This window comes from Lucilia cuprina, chromosome 5 (genome assembly GCF_022045245.1).
Source record: "Lucilia cuprina isolate Lc7/37 chromosome 5, ASM2204524v1, whole genome shotgun sequence".
NCBI lineage: Eukaryota > Metazoa > Arthropoda > Insecta > Diptera > Calliphoridae > Lucilia > Lucilia cuprina.
The window spans coordinates 31083859-31105819 of NC_060953.1; the positions used below are offsets into that span (position 1 = coordinate 31083859).

General features: G+C 28.2%; 2 protein-coding genes across 3 annotated transcripts; one reads left to right on the plus strand and one right to left on the minus strand.

The window, feature by feature from the left end:
* Positions 1–8216: 8216 nt before the first annotated feature.
* Positions 8217–15021, minus strand: LOC111676603 (probable phospholipid hydroperoxide glutathione peroxidase). Of its 2 annotated transcripts, none has more exons than XM_023437557.2 (4): positions 14899–15021; positions 11105–11409; positions 8756–9076; positions 8217–8685 (listed from the first exon to the last, which is right to left on the minus strand). In XM_023437557.2, exons 2-4 carry the CDS (start codon positions 11402–11404, stop codon positions 8494–8496), a joined length of 813 nt encoding a protein of 270 aa, XP_023293325.2. In that variant the 5' UTR covers positions 11405–11409; positions 14899–15021; the 3' UTR covers positions 8217–8493. The 2 variants fall into 2 exon arrangements, with proteins under 2 accessions (XP_023293325.2, XP_023293326.2); XM_023437558.2 differs by lacking the exon at positions 11105–11409 and adding an exon at positions 14436–14540 and having other exon boundaries at positions 14899–14948.
* Positions 15022–16790: 1769 nt separating this feature from the next.
* On the plus strand, positions 16791–20675 carry LOC111676602 (striatin-interacting protein 1 homolog). The gene is made up of 2 exons (XM_023437556.2): positions 16791–19899; positions 20078–20675. Exon 1 carries the CDS (start codon positions 17196–17198, stop codon positions 19875–19877), a length of 2682 nt encoding a protein of 893 aa, XP_023293324.2. The 5' UTR covers positions 16791–17195; the 3' UTR covers positions 19878–19899; positions 20078–20675.
* The last annotated feature ends 1286 nt before the right edge of the window (positions 20676–21961 follow it).

A 21961-nucleotide genomic window follows, 5' to 3' on the forward strand; every position in this document is an offset into this window, starting at 1 on the left:
CTTTCCTAAAGCCTTTATTTTTTATGCTAAAAGAATATACAATCAGATGACATTCAATATTTTACAAATAATGTTGTCTTGGCGCTTTTAAAACGTTTCGATAAGGGATAAAATGGAGTTTTCTCAAAACTCAGGACATTATATTCCAGATGTGATGTAGAAAGTATGTGTTCAGATTCGAATTTTGTCTGATAATATTGAAGAAAATTCTAATACTCCATAATTTTATTAGCTGTTTTCTAAAACTTTAAATTGATGCTTTTTTGATAATAAGTGCTAAACAATTTTTGGAAAAGTATTTAAAATTTTAAAGAAACTTTCAGCCTCATATTCTTAATCTCTTGTTAATTTTTCGAAACGAAATTCTCGTATAAAAATTATTTTAACAGACAAATTTATTACCGGTTAAACGATAATCGGATATTGAGATTGTTTCCCTAAAAGTATAAAAAAGGACTCGGGAGTACATATTTGAACATCAAATGGTATTAAAAAGTACCATCGTACTAGTTTTGCCATCCCAGATTTTCTCTACAGCACAGCACAACAACAACTTAAACCGCCATTACCATACAAGATCGCCACGGCCTTTATCCAACCGCACTTGATAATGTGGTGTCATTTCTTTGATTCTGTTTATTTTTATATATCTAAAGACTGAACGATATTATTCACTGGCACGAATGTCGAAGTGTTTTACACGAACACCTGCCTTATATCCAACGCACTTCTCCTCCGTATGTCTCGGAAAGGGAGGAGCTAATCCTTTTTCAGGATCAAGGAATTTTTTTAATGAAGATATAAAAACAATAGCTCTTCTCTTAACTGGTGATTTTAAAACAACTCTAGGTGTTGTTTGCTATGTTTAAATGGCTTCTTGAAACTAGAAATGTGCACAGCAGCCAGATTGAGTATTACTGGTAAGTAGAACTTTTGTTCAAAGAAAATGTGAAAATTGTAGATATTCATCCCAATCCCCATTACGTGAAGAAAACTGAATTAAGGTAGCTACACTGGACACAGACCGAAAATCACATGAGTACACTTGCATAAATTCTAGATCGCTGTGGTCTTATTTAAAAATCATGCAAGCCGCACAAATCTCCAAATCTATAATGACTTATGTAAAAGTTGTTAAATTTAAAATGAAGAGGAAACAATTACTGGAAATTCGAAATAGGTGTAAATTCAATATTTGTCATGGTTTTCAGCTTCTTAAATTTTTATAATGCAACTATAGGTGCGTGCGTTGAGTCCATTTCTACTGAAAATAAAAAGTGCATAAATTTGGGCAACACTGTTTGTAATATACATTAAAAAAAATTATATAAAGCATTGCAACCTGATTGTTTTTATACCCACCAAATTGTGTGCACTAACGATATTTTTATAAAAACGGTGCAGCTCATAAACGGACCACACTAAATCCAACAAGTTCTTGTTGAATTTTATCCCATGATTTATTGACATTAAACCCCAAAATAACACCTCTTGCAGTTGTTTACGTGGAATATTTGCAAACAAATGACAGAGGAAGACACCTTCTTTAGAACGTTAGTGCCGTTCGAAGATTCATATAATTTTCTTGCTTGGGCATGTTTGACAGCGCAAGATATATTCATCCGAGAAATGTGAGAACTGTGAACAATCTTGCCGGACACATCTTGGCACTAAAATAAAATATATCAGCAGAACTCATCACTCATAAAAAACTCCTGAAGAACTTATAAAAATTGTATAAAGCAAATTTTTATACAAAACATGATACATAATCCATTTATAAATGTACATGAATCCTTTTAATGCGAAAAGGCATTGAGGAATTAATATCGCATCTTTATAATATGTATAATATGTCTTTAGAAGGCCCACAAATCGAAGTCCAAGCATTTTGTCCCGCATCTTGTGTTTTTCTGAATGACGTAATTTTTTTCGTATTTTAATAAAAATTGTATTTTTTTGCTACCAAAATTTAGGTTGCATTGCTACCAAAATTTAAGTAGCTTTGCTACTAAAAAAAGTAGCAAATTTTTGATTGTTGAAAAATATATTATTTATTGCTACTTAAAAAAATCTACTACTATTTGAAGTATTCAACTGCTACATTGAAAATTTTAAATACCAATGACTGTGCTGCTGCTATCAAAATTTTTATTTTTTTGCTACACCTATAACTACTGCTACCAAAATCCAAAGGTAGCAGTTGTAATAGTAAATGATTTGTTGCTAGTTTTTGAACATTTTTAACTACAAAAGTAGTTATTTTTCGTTACTACAGCTACTTGTAGTCATGTTATTTAAACACTGGTTTTCAATATACAGTTGTGTTCAAAATAATAGGAGTGAAAATTTGAAAAATTTTCAATATACATTTTTAGTGAAAGATTTACATTTTTAATTAAATATTTTTATAATTTATTTAATTGACTTATTCTCTAATTTTTATAACCGTTATTTTAAATGTTGAAGAAATTTATATAAGAAAATATATATTTTTTTAAATTTATATACAAAATCTATTGTTCAAAATAATAGGAGTATTCGATTTAAGTTCAACTATTTTTAAAATAAAAACAAAAACGATAGCACTGTCATCTGAAATATTATTAATTAATGTGTGCCAGTACATCAGTCATTTTTTAAAGATTTTATTTATAACTTGGGTATATGAACCTCCGGAACTTAATGTCCTTCCGACAACGGTTTTGAGGAGCTTGATGACACATGTCGTGGTCGATTATCAACCAGAGCTTCGAATTAATCAATTCAATTTGAGCTTAATTCACCAAAATCTGAATTCAGAAATATAAAGTTTAATCTTCCAATCCTTTTTTTAATTCTCAGGAATTAATTCAATAGCTTAATTCAAAGACTTTCACATTATTTTAATTCATTCATATACTGAATTCATTCATGTTTGAATTACATTCTACTTTGAATGATTCAATTTTTCTTTAATTCAAATCTACTCCAAATTGAATTACGAAATTTTTCTTAAATTCATTTTGTAGTAGACTGAATGAAAAATTTTTCCTTTGCAGCCAGAGTGTTGTATCTCAAAAACTAAAATTTCAACTTATAAGGTTCATAAATTTTTATGTTTTTATCTCTATATAAAAAAAAAATTTTGCGTAAAAATTTTAAATAGCCTAGTTTACAGTTGATATTTGTATGTTTGTATAATAAGAATGATAATTCTGACTAATAATAATGTCAAGTTGTGGGCACAAGAAAATTTTTCTATTTTTTAGTTATAACAATATTGCTGCAAATAAATATACATAATATTTATGTACAATATACAAACATACATTCATAGTATGTGACCATAGGATTATGATCATAAAACATAACAAATCCGTTGAAGTTTGCTCAGAACAGAATATTGCATTTACTGCAGTATAAGGATTTATACGCTTTATAGTAAGTTTTCTGTAAGTTTTCATTATCATTCCATTGATATCCAATACATAATACATATGAAAATTTAAATTACAAAAAATAAATTATAATTTATTTGACAAATATTAAAACATGTGTATATTAGGATTGTTCAAATAAATGTTTAATTTGAAAATAGTTCTTAAATAATACATATGTATATCAGTTGTTATATTTGGTTTCGTATAAACTTTCTTGTTAGCTTTTGCCTAGGAACCACATAATTTAGATGGATTCATCAGATGAAAATTCAAATTTACTCATGATAGCAATTATTTTGAAAATATATTTTTTAATTTGAAATTTAAAATTTGAAATATTTATAATTCTGTTTATACGTATATGTTCAACTTTTTTTCGAATGAAAATTATATTTGGAAAATATTATTAAAATTTTCCAAAAACTTTATAATTTTTTAAAAAACTTTATAAATAATATGTTTTGAGTAAGATTTGCCATTTATGTAAATTTAAATAGGGGCTATATTTATTTTAGTTAAATTTTATCATAACATAGGGCTTGTTTTTTGTTTAATCATTAGCTGAAATTAAAATACAAAATTGTATTTGTAAAATACAAAATAAAATTTCTAAAAACATAGCCCCCTAATGTATATACATTTTTATTTAAAAATTTTTCTTTAATCCCCTACAAAAAGAAAAATCGATTAAAGCTATTTTGTAATAGATTTGAATTCGAAAAAATTTAAATCATTCAGCAAGGAATTAAGCCTTTAAAGAATGAATTATACAAGTAATGAATTCAACATTTTTAAAGTCCTAAAGAATTCAGCTTATGAATTAATTCGAATGAATGATATTATAGAATGGTGAAGTAATAAATTTTAATTTGATTTAAAAAATTGAATTAAGGCTTAACAATTTTAAACCTTTGTTATCAACAAATATAGAGTAATTTATTCAGAAAGCCTTAAATGATGTTATAAGTAAGTCGATAACCATGTAATGGTCTACTTCCTATGGAACGACCTTCCACCAATTTAGAATCAAAAATATTTTTATACGACAAGACCGCCATTTTATCAAATTTGTTTATTGGGAATATGAGATTATATCTTGGACTAATATGTGTACCTACAACATTTGGGGTACGATATTATTTTACAATTTATCAGATCATACCCTTTTTGTCAAGACCCATCATGAATCATTCCTATTATACAACCTCCTTGAAAGTTGGTTAGAGCTTAATATTTTTCGATTAATGGGCTTCCAATATATTTTCTGAATTCATTTAGATTTAAAAATATAATTTGTTGTCGTATTCATGCATTAAAAATTCATTCATTTATGAAACTACCTCTAAATGTGTTACTTAGCAAACTTTATGGGTTTCACTATATGCTTTATGGTCTGAAATAATTTTTTTATATTTGTTTAAAAATTAGTCTGAACGAACTGAATATTGATCACGATGTTTAATAACTACGATTTGGCTTAGTTTCATTAGTTTGGGGCGTCCTAATGGGATTAATTAAAAAAATGATTAGCGCTTATGGGAAGCTATTATAATTTTTGAATGAAATGTTAATTTTTTATGAGAGATTTTAAAATATTTGACTTCCTAAAGTATTCAAAAAGTCTTTTAATGACATTACCATGAGAATTTTCATATTTTGTTCACGATATTTTTATAATTTTCAAGATATTTGAACAGATTTTATTTTCGTCAAATCTGACATTTTCTTTCTGGATTTTAAAAGAAATAATTATGAACTGACCTTAAATATAACAGTTTCATATCATATTTTAAATATTTACTACGAATAAAGGAAATTAATCTAACTTAGGTAAGATAATATACGGTACTCCTATTTTTTGAACAGTCGTAATCGGATATTAATTTTGAAAAAAGTTAATACCAAAAAAACTAATGAACCTATTTACAAAATGAATTTTTTTTGTATTATAAACACTTAACAAATAAATATCGTGAAAAAATATTTGATTTCTTTAAATCTTTCCTTTTTAAATTAGGCTGCACAATTATTTTTCTGTCTCACTTCTTTTTTTTTTTTTTTTTTTTGAACACAGCTGTATTTGTAAGGATGAAAATATTCTTTTGCATTTAGAGAAACCGGCAGTTAAATATTATGTCCCGTTCGTGTTTATAAAAACAGACCTTATATTGTTAAACAAAAGTTAGGAAATGTTAAAAATATTTTATGTACATATATAAAATGAAAATTTACAATTTCAGGAAATAAGTAAATATATGGCATTTTAATTATATTATTTTTTGAGTAATTTTGGACCACAAAATAATTTTAAGTGGCTTGAAGAGACAAATTATCATCTCATTTTTTTGGAATAAGTGTCAAAATTGTCGTATTTAGGTAATACAGAAAAATAGCTAAAAAAATAGTTTGGGGTTTCCATTTCAGAATTTTTTACGGTGACCATATTTTTTCAGCAAAATACAAAACAGGAAAAAATAAAATATACTTTCCATTATTTTCTAATGCACAAACTATGGTTTAGTTAAATTAAACTAAAAGTTATCTATCTTCCAGTTAATTTAACAAGAATATTTAACAGAAAGTTAAAAAATATCATTAACATTAAGCAAATGTTATTCAACTCTTAATTAGTGTTATTGTGAATAATATTTAAAAATTAAAAGTCAAACAACCCTGCAGGAAATGAAGCGATAATTGTCTTAATTCCACTAGTGCTATTACTAGAACAACATACACTAGTATAAATTAGGTTAGAGTTTATATGGAATAATACCAGTACTAGGAGTAGTTGAATGGCGCCACTTGTAGACTGATTTTTGTTTGACATGTGTTGGAAAAAATAAATTTTTAAATTATTAAAATATTATTTTGTAACATTTTGCATAAAAACAATATCTTCATGCAAATTCAGGTCCAGTTGCAAGCAAATCCCTAATAAGTACGTCTATTAAATTTAAAAACTGCTTAATATTTAATATTTGTTTTATCGTTCGGCGAATGTTTGTATAGTGAAGTGGAGATATGTGCCTGAATGGAATGGACGTTGTGAACGGATAGAACCAGAATTTCTTTAAGCTTACATATTGAATTGTTAGGTAAATGTATTTACATTTTTTATAGTATTTTTTTGGTATCTTTAGAAATAAAACCGTATAAAAATAACCTGGATGTTTAGTAATTTTCACATGGAATTGTGGGGTTTTTTGCTTATAAAAGTACTAGTATCAAACTGGTTCTAAAGAACCCGATAGGGTTCAATTGTACTAGTATAAGTCTAGAACTAATGGTACTAGTAATTTTTCAATCACACTCAATGTTAATTTGAGCATTATGATAGTATAGGAAAGTTTACAGTTGGGATTTTGGTACTAGTTCCATTTCCTGCAGGGAATTATAAAATTTTAATTTATTTTAATTATTTTAAAAACCATGAGTCAAAAAGTAAAAAGGATTCGGTAAGCAAATTCAAATATATTGTACATAAAACTAATTGAATATTATTTTTCATAGTTGTCAAAACTTTCTCCTTGTGAAGAAGATGCTCTAGTATCTTTAGTAGAGAAATATAAAGGTATAGTTGAGTCTAAAAAAACGGACGCTGTATCGCCTTTTGGTGATATTATAATTTCTATAATTCTTCTTCTTTCCAATATTAATCTATACCTTTCGCTCTTTTGAAAATTTAAAAATTGTTACAAAATATGTGGATTGTGACCACAATTTTATCTTATTCTGATATATGTATATGACCTAGGATACAATCTGAAATTAAGGATAGACAGACATTGCACTGTGAGCCATAAAACGTTTAACAGTGTATAAGCATATATTAACTGCTTATGAATAACGTAAAAATTATGAGAAAATTTTTAGTTGTACAATATATAATAAAGTCCAATGGAAAAATTATGCATTATAGCATGAAAACGACTAATGATACTAAAAAATATTCTTCAACGAAAAAGTAGGAAATATAATTCTCTGTAGAAATTACAGTCACAATAAAATGCGTACGTTGCATATTAAGCAAGATATTCTTGATTGATTGATTTTTGAAAAATTTGAATTCCAATATCTCGCTTTGCGCCCAATATATTTTCGTGACTTTTAACGCCTTGCTATTTATGCAAAGACGAAACTATGTGCCAATTTTCATTTAGCTATCTGAAATTCCCCAAATTAGCCTAATTTTCTTGGGGTAATGAAATTATATTTGAGTCCTATTCAAAATATCAACTTAATGTTTATAAAGAAGCAAACAAAGGGATCTCCAGCACCCAAATATAGTTGTACTCTTGGTAGTTCACAATCTATGAAACCTTACCTATCCTTAATAGTAGAGAATATTCGAAATTAGGAATCATGGAACTTTCAAATACAGAATAATTATTTACCCAAACAAATTCGCTAATATGACTGTAAATTAATTTTCAACATTTTCTTTTAAACTACATAATGACAGTATTAGAAGATTTATTTTCCCAACATATCGGAAAAATTTTGAATTCTTAACGTATTTTCGTAACATGGCAGAACTCACATAAGCAAGTTTAGAATAACAAAATAAATCTTTTATGGCAAAAACAACATTATTCATTTAATTGCCGGAAGGTCGACTATTCTACTAAGAGATGTTTTACCACTACAGATAAGATGAACTTGAAATTGTTACTGCTTTATTTATGTACAACTGTTCGTTGAACTAGAAATACTTACATTATAGCCACTATGTGTGTTGGAATTCACTTTGACCAAAAATACAAAAATATGTACATAAAATAAAAACAATTCAAATATTTTACGATATTTTTGGAATAAAAAAACAAACTTTATTATGAAAATTCTACAAAAGATAAATTGCATATTTGATATGCATTAGAACAGATATAATCATTATGAATAAAAACTGATTTGATAAGCATAAAAAGCCGAAAAATACCTACACACGTAATACATAAATAACAAGAGTTCAAGTGAAAACTTTTTATAAATTAATGACAAACACTTTACGTTGCCCCTAGTTGCCATTGTCATTTAGACTAAAATGCATTTTAAAATGTTATTGATTATTTTAAAGCAACTTTTCAATATCTTTAGCAATGTCCATGGGATCGGTGGTAGGAGCATAACGACTAACAGGAATACCTTCTTTGTTTACCAAAAATTTGGTAAAATTCCACTTTATGCCGCTGCCCAAAGTGCCAGTTTGTTTGGCCTTTAAATATTGATATAGGGGTGCGGCATTCGAACCGTTTACATCAATCTGAAATATAATAAAAATCGATCATTTAAATATATATATGCATGATTTAATTTGCTATGAATTGAATTACCTTTTGGAAAACATCTCCAATGTCAGCTTTAGCATCACGTAAATGACAAACCATAAGTTCGCCATCACTTTCAGGCATTTGTGACCCAAATTGATTACAAGGGAAATTCAAAATCTTCAAACCTTTGTCACCATATTTCTCACGCAATTCAGTTAGTTTTTTGTAGTTATTTTTAGTTAAACCACATTGAGAAGCAATGTTTACGATAAGTACAACATTACCCCTGTATTTTTCAAGAGATACATCCTCGCCATGGGTATCCTTGACGGTAAAATCGTAAATGCTCTTGGCGTTTTTAGCTTCCTCAGACATGATATCAGACTGAAAGTAAATAATGTATTTGTATTAGCTACTTGGAAAGGAAATAGTAACGATTGTATATTAGTTTTGTTAGTATGTAGTAGATGTGGTAATAAATAGAGTTAGTCATGAATATAATAACATGGTACACATTAAGCATTTAAACATTTAGAACCCTTAATTTTACAAAACAGATTGAGAGTTCTGCGATGTTAATCAGAATAATACATTATATTGGTACGCGGCTTAAACATTTTTATTGTATAAAAGTATTCCCAATATACAATTACATATATGTAAATTTTGGAACAATGTAAATGTCTTACAGTATATAAAATGTCATAAAAATTGTTTTTCATTAAAATTAATATAATATTAATTACTTTGACAAAAATAATGTGATAGTGCTGTGATAGTTGAATAATTTGCACTAAAATATTTGTTTATATGTATTATGCTAATGTAAAAGTAATTTAAGATGCCCAGGTCTGAGCCGGTCTAATATTTAAGTTTAATATACATATATAAAAAATCAATAGTTTCTGCTTTTCAAAAGTAAATTGTATGTTCATATTTGTGATATCTTATCAAGCAATGTTAATAACTACAATTGTTAACCAACAGAAAGGAGAATATTGTTAATTAAACATTTTAAAATTTTTTGTTACAATTTTAGCAACAGTGGTTATAATTGTATTAGCACAAATAGATTAAAAGCATATTAAGTTTGAAACTTTTTAAAACCATAGCTTAAGGTTAAATTTTTTATATGCACAGTGAAATAAGACTAATAGATTAACAGCTCTATTTAAAAAATCGATATTCATAAATTACATATTTTTGTTATTAGAAAATACGGACATAGTCATATTTATTTAGATATACTGAAAATTTAAGTTTGCTTCCAATTAAAAGCAAATTTTAATTCTTTATTTGAAATTTTTCTACATAAAATTATTCCTATACTATTCCTTAAAGTGTATAGATTGAGCTGGTAAAAACTTTTTTGAAAAAAGTGGTAATTCTTAATAATAATCCAACAAAAGAAGTCAACAATATCAGTTTTCAAAAGTATTTAAACATTTCCACAAATCGTTAAAAACGCTTTAATATTAGTACTATCTCTATTCCTAAAAAGATATTTATACAAAAAACCCTCCAAAGACTTAAATATAATGAAGAATAGTCCACAGTTTGTGAAAAATTACTAAATTATACGGAAATAGGTAAAAATATATGACTTTTATAATGGATGATCACTTATTTCTTAAAAATATAGCCAAAAACATAATCCTAAGACCATTTTAAGTTGCTCCAAAAATAGAAACCCCAATAAAATATATGGTTAAGAGAAAACAATTCAAACCTAATCTATAAATCCATTGTATTCGACACATTACAAAATAATACTATGACACAATCGAATCAATGAAGTCGTTGTTCTACTATGAGCATAAATTTTCCATAATGAATTTTTCTGAAACACCTCAGACTTTTGCATATAATTCATGGCAAATTGTGGTACTTTTGCTTTATATATTTTGATATAGGTATAAAAATTATTTTTTCACGATGAGGGTTCCTAAATTAATTTTTTCTTGGTACAATTTTTTTAGCGATATTTTAAAGAATTTAATAAACATTATTTTTTAATGTCACATACTTTCGACCATTTTTTGATTTTGTATAAATATCTGTATTTAGGAAAAAAATATGGTGCTAAACTATCGAAAGACTACGGTTAATGTTAAGCATTTTTAACGATTTCTGAAAATGTATAAATACTTTTGAAAAGAAAATAATTTCTATAAATAATTTTGAAAACTTAGATTGTTGATTACTTTTTGAATTTTTACCAAGATGAACATTTTTTAAACTAATTTAATTTATTTTTAAATTAACATTATATAAATATATTTTAGTCAATTTTTTTAAGAAAACATTTTAATTATGTATTGTTGCTGTTTACGTCTTATTACAACAATAACAAATAACTTATTTAAAATTTTCTAATTGTACTCGTAACACTGTGCATTTTTAGTTACTCACATCGTTAATTGCTGTTGCTTTTACATTGTTTGTGGTTGAAGTATGAGCTGTGCAACTAACGCTCGTCAATGGTAAGAGTACCAAGCAAATGCGTGTCCTATTGATTAAATCTGTTTTAGGACATATGGTGGTATAGGAATTACATAGCATTTGTTGCTGTTGTGGTTCTTGTAATTGTTTTGATCGTCTTTTGGCGAGCATTTGGCTCATATTACACTTATTATTGTGATATAGATTATTTCTGCCACTAGTTATTATAGCTGCATTCTTGAGACTTTTTATTAAATTACTTGCAAACATTGCAGCTGGAAATAAATCCAAGGTAATTGAATTTAATGACATTAATAGCGCAAATACTATTTTTGTTACAATACTGAAATGTGTAACTAAGAATAAATTGTAATCAAACCTCAAATTTTGTATTCAAAAAATGTATGGACATTTTCATTTGTTTTAAAATCGATATCTACCAATGTGTAAAATTGCACCAAAGTTAGAACTTTTAGAAGTAGGATGATGATTCTTAGACCAATTATACATATGTAGAACTATATTTAAAATGTGATTTTGGTATCAAAATTTAATACAGTAGTTTTCCGATTTAACGAACCCATATGTTGTCAGGCCTGTTCGTAAAATTGAAAAGTTTGTTATACGCAGTACTAAATACAACGTGGGTTTTTGGTAGGAAAATAATTAAAAATAGGTACATAAAATATTTTTTAAATGTATTTTATAAAAATTAATACTTTTTTATAAAAATAGCACAAAACACAAAATTCCGAATCTTATATACTCACCTTCAAACCATATTTGTGTCGAATTTAATCGCTGTATTTGTAATTCTGTCATGAGCTTTAAAGTTATCTCTCGAAGTTCATCGCTGTGCTCGTATTTTTAAGCGAGTAATGAGCGTTGAAGTAATTTTCTTAAGGGGGCCTGATATGGAGGGTAAGGTCAATTATAGACCGATTCCCATAAAATTTGTTAGAGATATCGGTTAGTACTCGGCGTACTCGTATTGTTAAGCGAGTATTGAGCCTTAAAGTCATTATCTGAAGGACGGACATAGCTACATAGAACTAAAATTTAATAAGGACCCAGAATGTGTTACAGTTTTGTGTATAAAAGCAACGCTTGCTACAACTTAGGTTATTTGTTATTTTTGATAAATGTCATTTTATCTTCATTTAAATAATAATATTTTTATTAGTTCGTTAAACAGAGTACAAAAACCAAGTTTTGTTCGTTATTTAAGGTAGTCAATAGGAAAAATTAGCTTGTTCGTTAAATGCGATGTTCGTAGAATTGAATGGTCGTTAAATCGGAAAACTACTGTATATAATTCTATATAAAAGAATGGTAAAAATGGTATAGAACTATATATTTGTTGGTTAAATAAAAATTTGTGTACAAAAATCCTCTATTATAAATGTGTGAACAATTTGGAACAAAAAAAACCTTCAAGAACGAATTGATCAGTTTTTTTCTATATTACAACAAGTTTTATTTAAGATAGTGGCTCAATAAATTATAATATATTTAAATTATAATATTGAAAAATATGTTTATTGAAATATTATAAATGCCATTATCTTTTAACAGGTTTTTATGAGGTATGATTTGGCTTTCCTTTAATTAATACATATTCTTAGAATTTTAAAATTTATTGCAATTTTGATATCCCTTATCAGTGACATTTGAACCATCATTACTATGTCTGATTACCAAATCAACAAAATTTTTTCAGATACCATTATACATAACATAATAAATAAGGTTGAATCATTAGTTTGATGCACATTTTATTTGTAAATATTATAAATTTGCATTAAATAATAAGTTATAAAGAAATATGTTTCATATTTCGTAACCTTAGAATTGTTAATTTCCAGTATATTATACTAGGAATAGGTATATAATTGAATTCCTTTTATTCACTCTGGTTCAGCAGTTTCTGAAACGTTTAAAAGAGGAAACGCCTACTGAATTGTTGTTGAAAAATTACAGTTAAACATTTAACAAATCTTGTTAAGCAAAACCTAGAATATTCACACAAATTTAATTTATCCAATTTTGCTTTGAAATTTTATATCTGACAATTTAATTTTTAAAAGTAAGGTGGTAAGGCATCTGATTTTTAAATAAGAAAATTCAAATAAAGAAGCTTTAAAACATTGTCCTGCTGCAAATACAAGCTAAATGTAACGACGGTTTTGTAGGTAATATTGTGAAATACACAAGAACTATTTCTTTCCAATGTTTATTATTTTTCAATTTTAGAAATTTCATTTTGACAAAACCCAACTCTAGACAACAAAAAATTATTGTGTTTGTTGCCGAAACGCTCCCACTTTACTTTTTACATCATGATTCACAAACTACAATTTTAAAATAGTTTTTTACTTAAATTTAATTTTGGAATATTTGAACCAAAGAATATTATTTGAATATTAAAAATTTTCAACGACATCCTAACATCACTTTGAATTTTCGAATTTATTTTTGGTTTTTGAACAAATATTTTTTGTTTGGTATTGATAATGAGCACTATCTGTCTACGATTTAACCTTTAACCATATAAGGTTCCCTTCAGAAAATTATTATAAATCAGATTTTAATAGGGAGAATGGCAATGAAAATCGAAATGTACAAATTGTTAAGGAACCAAAGTTTTTTTTGATAAAATATTATGAGGATCGGGCAATAATCGATCCTACCTCCTATATAAAGGTCGCATCACATAACTCCCTAAAAATAACAGTATAGCAAGTTGCTATTAACAACTAAATTCTACATAAACAGGTCTTTTAGGAACTATCTGTTTTGCTCATTGCAAACATAAAAAAATAATAGAATCACTTCTAAAACAGAAAACATTCTATTTTTATTTTATCATTGAAAAAATTTGAATTTTTTTAAATTGTAAAACCTAGCATAAGATTTTTTTTCAATTATTTAGTTCGAAAAAAAAACTTTTTTCCGATTAATCGAATAATTTTTATTCGAATGAATTATTTTAGATAAATTTTATAATTCATTCAAAATTTTTGATTTGCTCTCTCTCTCTCTTATTGTATTTACCGCTAAACATATTTTATTAAATTAGATCAGAAGTTGTTTCGAAAAAGCAATTTATCAATAAATCTCGGGGATTTAAATTTTATCTTAAAATTCTACTATAATAATTAAGGCGCGGTTAATTGTCTATAGGCATTTTACCCATAACAATACAGGTAATATTATTTTAAATCATTATAAATGTACTAATCAATAATAAATGTGAAGTTAGTAAGTGAATATTAGAATTTAGAATGTATAGTTTAATTACTTTCAGATTATAGTAGTAGTAATAAGATCCCAAGCCAGTGACAAGTGCTCCAATAAAAAAATGCAATAATGTTTTGGTGGTCATTTCACTCGACTATGGATTTATCTGTAGACATAAACCATTAAAAATGATTATACTCGTTATTAAAATTTAAAATTATAATTTGCCAATCATTGTTTACAAAGTATTTCACCATAAAGAATTCAATTATCTACAAATTTACAAAAAGAAAATTGCATGAAAAAATAAGTATGATGGTGCAAAGTTCAAATCGATTTCACATTTTTATGTCCCATTCTCCTGAATCATACTAGATAAATGTTGCAATTCATTCTGATGAAGATTTCCAATAATCACATTTTTTAACTGTTTAATTTATGTACACATACTTAAATAATTTGAATTTGTATACTCACTTTCACAATTTTAGAAAAATATGTAAAAATATATTAATTTTACTCACTTTTGTTTGGCAAAATAAACTTCTGACCGGCAATTAAACTTGAAAAACAATGACTGATTTATATATAAAAAACACACAGGGTGTACTCATAAGGTGAAGTAATTTTTACAAAAACAACAAATGTATATACTTATCAAGATGAATTTACATAAGGTGGTGTTCAAGGCTAATTCACATAAGGTGGTGGCAGTTCTGCAACAAGAACATTTTACATGTTTTTGATTTTGCATTTGGTTTACGTTTTAAATATAAAAATGTAAACAATAACAAACTTTGTACGTAGCTGTCAACCAGGCGATTTACGAAAAAAATTATCACCTGATTGAATAACACCACCTTATATGAATTCGCCTTGTTTGCTATAATGTTAATTTTTCGTAGCAAGGCGAATTCATATAAGGTGGTGTTATTCAATCGGATGATAATTTTTTTCTTAATTCGCCTGGTTTACGTAGCTGTCAAAGTTTGTTATTGTTTAAATTTTTATATTTAAAAATGTCCGTTAAACAGAGAAAAACTTCGTTAATATTTTGAATTATTTATGTAAAAAATCTGAAAATACCAAGCATTTCGTAAACAAATATCATTTTATTTAAATAATGCCATAATTGGTATGTATACAAATATGTTATTTAAGAAAAAAAAATTTCTATTAAATGTTAACATATTACACAATATTGTTTTATATTTTTATATTAAAATTGTGTAGATAACGCGATTAACTAAAAAATCTCTTCCGGAACACTTATGAAGTATTTATCCGGCTGACGGCAACTGACTTCTACGTTATGGCTTAATTTTGAAATCTATTCAATGTTAACAAATTAAACAACATTGTTTTATATATACACTATGTAGATAAAGAGATTAACTAAAAAAGTCTGTTCCGGAACGCTTTATATAACAAAACCCATATGAGGTATTTACCCGTCCGGCGGCTGATACATTATGGCTAAATATTGAAAATTACTCCGCCGGAGTAGACTTAGCCATTCGCATTCATTCATTTGCAAAATTTAAGTAAGTGCCTTAAGTTAAGTAAAACTTAAGGCACTTACTTAAATTTTGCAAATTAAGCGCCGAATTAGAATTTTTCGATGGAAACAAACATTATTCAATTCAGAATATATTTTCCTCACAAATTTTAATATCTTTATTTTTTAATATTGATGATTATTAAAGAATTATATTTAATTATATTACTACTCATTGATCTCAGATATTTATTATTACTATGTAATATTGTTATTTTGGCCGCGAAGGCTTAATATTACAAAATAAATGAATAAAATAAAAAAATAAAAAATAATATTATATAAACATTTTACAAACATTTTTCATCAAATGAATTCGCCGTACTTATGGTTTTTGACATTTACGAAAACCAAAAGCAAAAACAAAATACATGGGAAATGTTGTTGTTGCAGAACTGCCACCACCTTATCTGAATTCGCCTTGCCTTAGGTGTTATTAATAATGGACGATATTAAATGAAATAAACATAAATAAGAAGAGAAAAATAATATGTATGTTGCCGTATTTTATTCAGAATAATTTTTTAATAATTCCTTTTTATTTGATAAAAAATAACTTTTAACAAGACATAATTTTGCTTTAATTTTTTCTTTTAAACGTCAAAAAATGTGGTCTGTCGACATTGTCGACTCGACAATCGCTTAATTTTAATTAGTTGCTCGCTCTTTTTGTATGATTTGTCGACAGCGTTTCCAATTGTAATTAAGCTGTAAGTTACACAGCGATGGCCTTGGTCGTACGATAGCTCCAACTCTTTTCTATAATAGAAACATTTTACTAAAATAGTACTTTGCAACAGTTCATCACTAACGTTTTTTTCTGTATTATAGTACCATCTAGCGGTCTGCAAAGAAACATAAACTGACATATTCGAATGCAGGAGTGTCATAGAAATGACAGACTTTTTACGTGAATACAAAATTTTCTTTTGTGAAACTACAATGAGTAGAAAATAATCGAAGTTGTAATGAAATAAATACTAAAAAATAAAGAATTATTTTTGTAAAGTAATAATAATAACTTTCTGATGTAAAAAAATAATAAGCAATAATGTTTGAGTGGTTTTATTGGTAAATTGATGCAGTGGTCACATAAAGTGCAGTGCATCCAAAAGAAAGTACATAAGAACAGAGTAGAAAAGTTTGACACACATTCAAATCTACACAGACAATTATATATTTTATAAAATTAAGGAGAAAAAAATTGATTTCAAATTTTATTTTTTATTTTTGTAACTCTTAAAAATTAAAAGGGGCACAAAAATGATGCTCTCATCGATAAATAATTCATTTGAGCAGGACACTCATGATACGGATGCGAACTGCGATGGGCCAGATTTGGATTTTGTGTATGCAGACATCGATACTTACCAAAATGAAATTGCCGAACTGTATAGTTATACAGAGTTCAGTGAGTTCCAGCAAAATGTAAAGGCATTCGAGGATCAAATGGAAATGTATGATTTGCCACCTAATTGGCAGAAACTGGATTCAAGTGCCCAAAGGGGTATAGTAATGAAGTTAATGGACCAATTGGAGGTTTCGAATCGAACTTTTCGTATGCAAGCTGCGAGATGCATACTTTATTTGGCCCAAGGATGTTGGGCAGAAGTTCAATCGGATGAAGAACAACATCAGAATACGAGAGAGAATGTGATTGTGCTCTATGAATTAGGAATTTTTTCATCATTCATAGACCTGCTGAATATGGAGATTGAGAGCGCTTGTTCACCCGATATAGTGGCGGTAAAAATTACTAATGTCACCCTTGCCGACTCGGCTGATCTGCGTGTAATATTATCAGTACTTTACACTATCACCGAGACAATTCGTAATGAAAAGGACAAGGATAGCGAAGACTATAGAAAGATAGCTGAATCATTTGTGCAAGATATAAATAGTCCTTTACCAGACGGAGAACTGCTTTCGGTAAAGCTTTTAGGAATGATTACTCGTTTCTGTAGCGGGGCTGCCCCCCATTTTCCAATGAAAAAAGTGGTATTGTTGCTTTGGAAAATATCACTAATGGGTTTAGGTGGCATGGAAGTGCTAAAAAATCTCAAAAACGAATATCGGATTAAAGCTGGCTTAGAACCGATAACAGAAGATACTCTGGAAGTAACTAAATGTATGCGGGCAAGTTCTCCTCCTGCCACAGCAGCGGATTACTTGGACAATCAAAACCTGAAGCGCAATGCCTTCAGGAGGTCTTTAATGAAACAAAGATTTCTGGATGAACAGGAACAAATGGATATGGAGATGACACCAGGAAATGAAAGTACCTCAAATGGAGGAAACAATGGTTCTGGCAATGGAGGTAGTAATGGAGGCAACCAAAATGGCGAGGATGACTACTATCGGCCCTTTGAAGATCCATCTTCGACCACTTCTTCATCTGGAATTTCAACTGCTAATCCCAATAATTTGCCAAGTTATAGTGCACAACCCTCAGTGCAAGCTCCTCAAATTACTACTTGTTTGCCTTGGACTCCAAAAGTGCGCCAGAAGGATATTGATCAGTTTTTAGATATATCACGCAATAAATTTATTGGCTACTCCCTGATCGACGATCATGAAAGCTTAGCTGGTCTGCCCCAGCCCATACATGAAGGTGTAGAGACACTAAGGCGTCACATGTACGTGAGTCTCGCGGATATTCAAATAAAAAAGGAGGAAGATATCGCTCGCAATCCTATATCCACTCAAGAGGATGAAATTCAAATGACTCCAGCTGAAGTTCTCTATCAGGCAATACTACCAAACCTGCCGCAATATATGATTGCACTGCTAAAAGTTTTACTGGCTGCTTCGCCAACTTCCAAGTCAAAAACCGAAAGTATCAATATCATGGCAGATGTTTTGCCTAAGAAAATGCCACTCACAGCCACGCAATCTACCAAACTGACTGTTGACATGGGTCGTCACAAGGAAATTATAGTGAAAGCTGTTTCAGCCATTATATTGCTGTATCTGAAGCATTTTAAATTGAATCACATCTACCAATTCGAATTCATGTCTCAACATTTAGTTTTCGCCAACTGTATTCCGTTGGTTTTGAAATTCTTTAATCAAAATATCACTGAATTTGTCAGCATGAAAAACACAATTCCCTTATTAGATTTCCCATCGTGTGTGATTGGAGAACAACCAGACTTGTCGGGAGAAAGTTTCGTTTATAGTGGTGACGTCACGGACAAACCATATTCATGGAGAAATGTTTTCTCTTGCATCAATCTGTTGCGTATTCTTAATAAACTTATCAAGTGGAAACATTCGCGTGTCATGATGCTGGTTGTCTTTAAATCTGCACCCATTCTCAAAAAAACCCTGAAGGTTCGACACGCTATGATGCAGCTGTATGTTTTAAAACTATTAAAAATGCAAACAAAATATCTGGGAAGACAATGGCGTAAATCGAACATGAAGACAATGAGTGCTATTTACTCGAAAGTACGTCATCGCCTCAACGATGACTGGGCATTTGGCAATGATTTGGAATCACGTCCATGGGACTTTCAAGCCGAAGAATGCACTTTGCGCGCATGTGTAGATCGATTCAATCTAAGAAGATATCCTGAAGCTACCCAAAAATGTGGAGCAGGTGGCAATAATGGAAACTCTGCCAATAACTCAGATAACTCTTCCTCTGGCAATGTTGCAAGTGGAAACGTTGATGGTAACGGTGGTGGCAATGGAGGCGTTGGTTACACATCAGGGACAGCAAGCAATGGTATAGCTTCTGGAGTCGGTGGACAGTTGCAGGATTATGGCATTGAGGGTGGTTTTCCAAGTGATGAAATTCTAACACATTCAGACTTTGCATTCTTCGGCCATTCTGGATGGTGGGATCGTAAAGTTGAATTAACCGACTATTTCAAGGCAAATTATTCGCTTTGGTTGGAAGAGGAAGTCTACAACAATCAAACCGATTGGGATGCTCTCTAAAATAATCAGATAAAATATGAATGTAAGTGGTGAACTATTTTTAATTTATTTGTTAGAATTCTTATTAAAGTATTTATTTATTTTTTGCAAAATGTTCATTACAATTTTTCACAATTCCACAATTCTATTTTAAAAATCAAAAAAGTTTAACTTTTCAATGCAAATTGTTTAATATATATTTTTTTTTAATTTCATTGCAGCTTAATATTTCGTGTTTATTTATGGGCCACAAAACAGTTAAAATATTAAAAATAGATCAACTGTAGAGAAATTTAGCGTAACCACTTTATAAGCAATTTTTATCACAAGAATAAAATAGAAGCAACACCAATTATTTAAATTTTTATTGAATGGTATAAACTACATAATATATCGGAACATAAAAATTTTTGTACACACCATGTTGGATTTTAAATAAATTATCCTGTATGGACTACATAGAGGAAAGTACATGTGAAGTGATTACATTCAATTCAATAAATTATTTGGAAAATTTAAGTTAAGCCTCGAGACAGTGATCGTTTGCAGAATAAACATCAACGGCCTTAATCATAATAAAAACGAACTGCTAACATCTCGTAACTAACTTTGTGAGTGTGTAAATATGCAGCTAGTTTATTATTATGAATAGAGCCGAAAAGTTTAGAATTATATAAGTTTCATTTCCATTTTCGTTTGCCTTTAACTGATTTATTTACGAGTACGTGTATTTTCATATAGTAGCATTAGTCCTAGTTTATATTTTGATATTCATTTCAATTGTTTATAACAAAAATATATTATTAACTAAAACAAAAATTACAAGAGTTTAAATTAATTTAAATTTGTGAATAACTATATTTTGCCTACATTTAAGGAAGCCTCACAATATTTATTTAGCTACTTCATTAAGCTCATCAATATGCACACTTACATACATATTTACTAATTCGTGAGACACACTAAAAATCTTTGCATATTTGATTATTTGGGAAACTTTTGCTTTCTTAACATTTGCAAGATATTAAGTTTTGTGCATATCTTTCTACTAGTTGATCCACTAAAGTAAGTCGATCTACTCAATATGCATAGATTTTTAATGTAAATCCTTATATATAATAATTACTGTACTAAATCACACAAACATGCATAAAATGTAATAACTTAAAAATCTCACATAAATCTGTTATTTAAAAATAATATATTCATACTTACATTTAATATATAATAAAATAATAAATTAATACAAAAATAGTTTATAAACAAGTTTTTTCATTAATTCCTCAACAAATAACTTACTTCCCGAACCATTAAAGAATGCCAATTACCTTTAAGCAGATCATATGTTGATTATTTTCAGAATGATCGTGGTGAAGACTTTGTTAAAGTTAGATTTTATTCTGAACTTGACTTGCTTCTTACATTCCCAAGTGCCTCAATGGGTTAATTTAGCTTTCTTTTACTCTTTTTGAAATATCGGACTATATATAATAAATTCCAGTAATTTTTGGTAAATATCGCCGACAAATAAAAATTATTTCGATATGGTACACTAAAAATTCCCAAATATTGGAAAATTTGACTTTTAAACTCCACAGGTTATAGGTTAAGAATGTCCGATTTAAAAAAACGTATATATATTTAAAATTATCTGGACTATAATATTCAGAAAATACTAAATGTACCGCAGTAAAAAAATTATTCATATTATGTAAAATATTGCAAAAAATGCGATTTTCCCGAAATCCTCCGAGTTCAAATCGCAGGTTCGGCTAATCTATTGGAAATATTGATTTAATTTTGATCGCTTAATAGCCTTATTAATTGTCTATAAATTCCCATGAGATCTAAAAATTTTTAAATTTGTTTAACAAAGTTTCAAAAAAAGTAAAATTGGAAATTTGAAACGGCCGTTGAAAAATATAACTTTTTTCACCATAGCTTAGAACAAGTTTGCGTTATCTTATAAAGGCAAAAAATAATATCCGAGTAAATATAAATATATTTAAGTAATAAAATGGTTTTTTAGTATTTATCCAAAAAAAAAAGAATATTTTTTGTCACATTTCGAATTCATGTGCTACGGGACACTTTAATGGCCTGAG

Excerpts from the sequence above, each read along its gene's own strand:
- LOC111676603 (XM_023437557.2), bottom strand. The coding sequence starts at position 11,404 with ATGTTTGCAAGTAATTTAATAAAAAGTCTCAAGAATGCAGCTATAATA. Across the intron at positions 9,077-11,104 it reads AAGCAACAGCAATTAACGAT|TCTGATATCATGTCTGAGGA; the intron begins GTGAGTAACTAA and ends ATTTACTTTCAG. Across the intron at positions 8,686-8,755 it reads TTGGAGATGTTTTCCAAAAG|ATTGATGTAAACGGTTCGAA; the intron begins GTAATTCAATTC and ends ATTATATTTCAG.
- LOC111676602 (XM_023437556.2), top strand. The coding sequence starts at position 17,196 with ATGATGCTCTCATCGATAAATAATTCATTTGAGCAGGACACTCATGAT.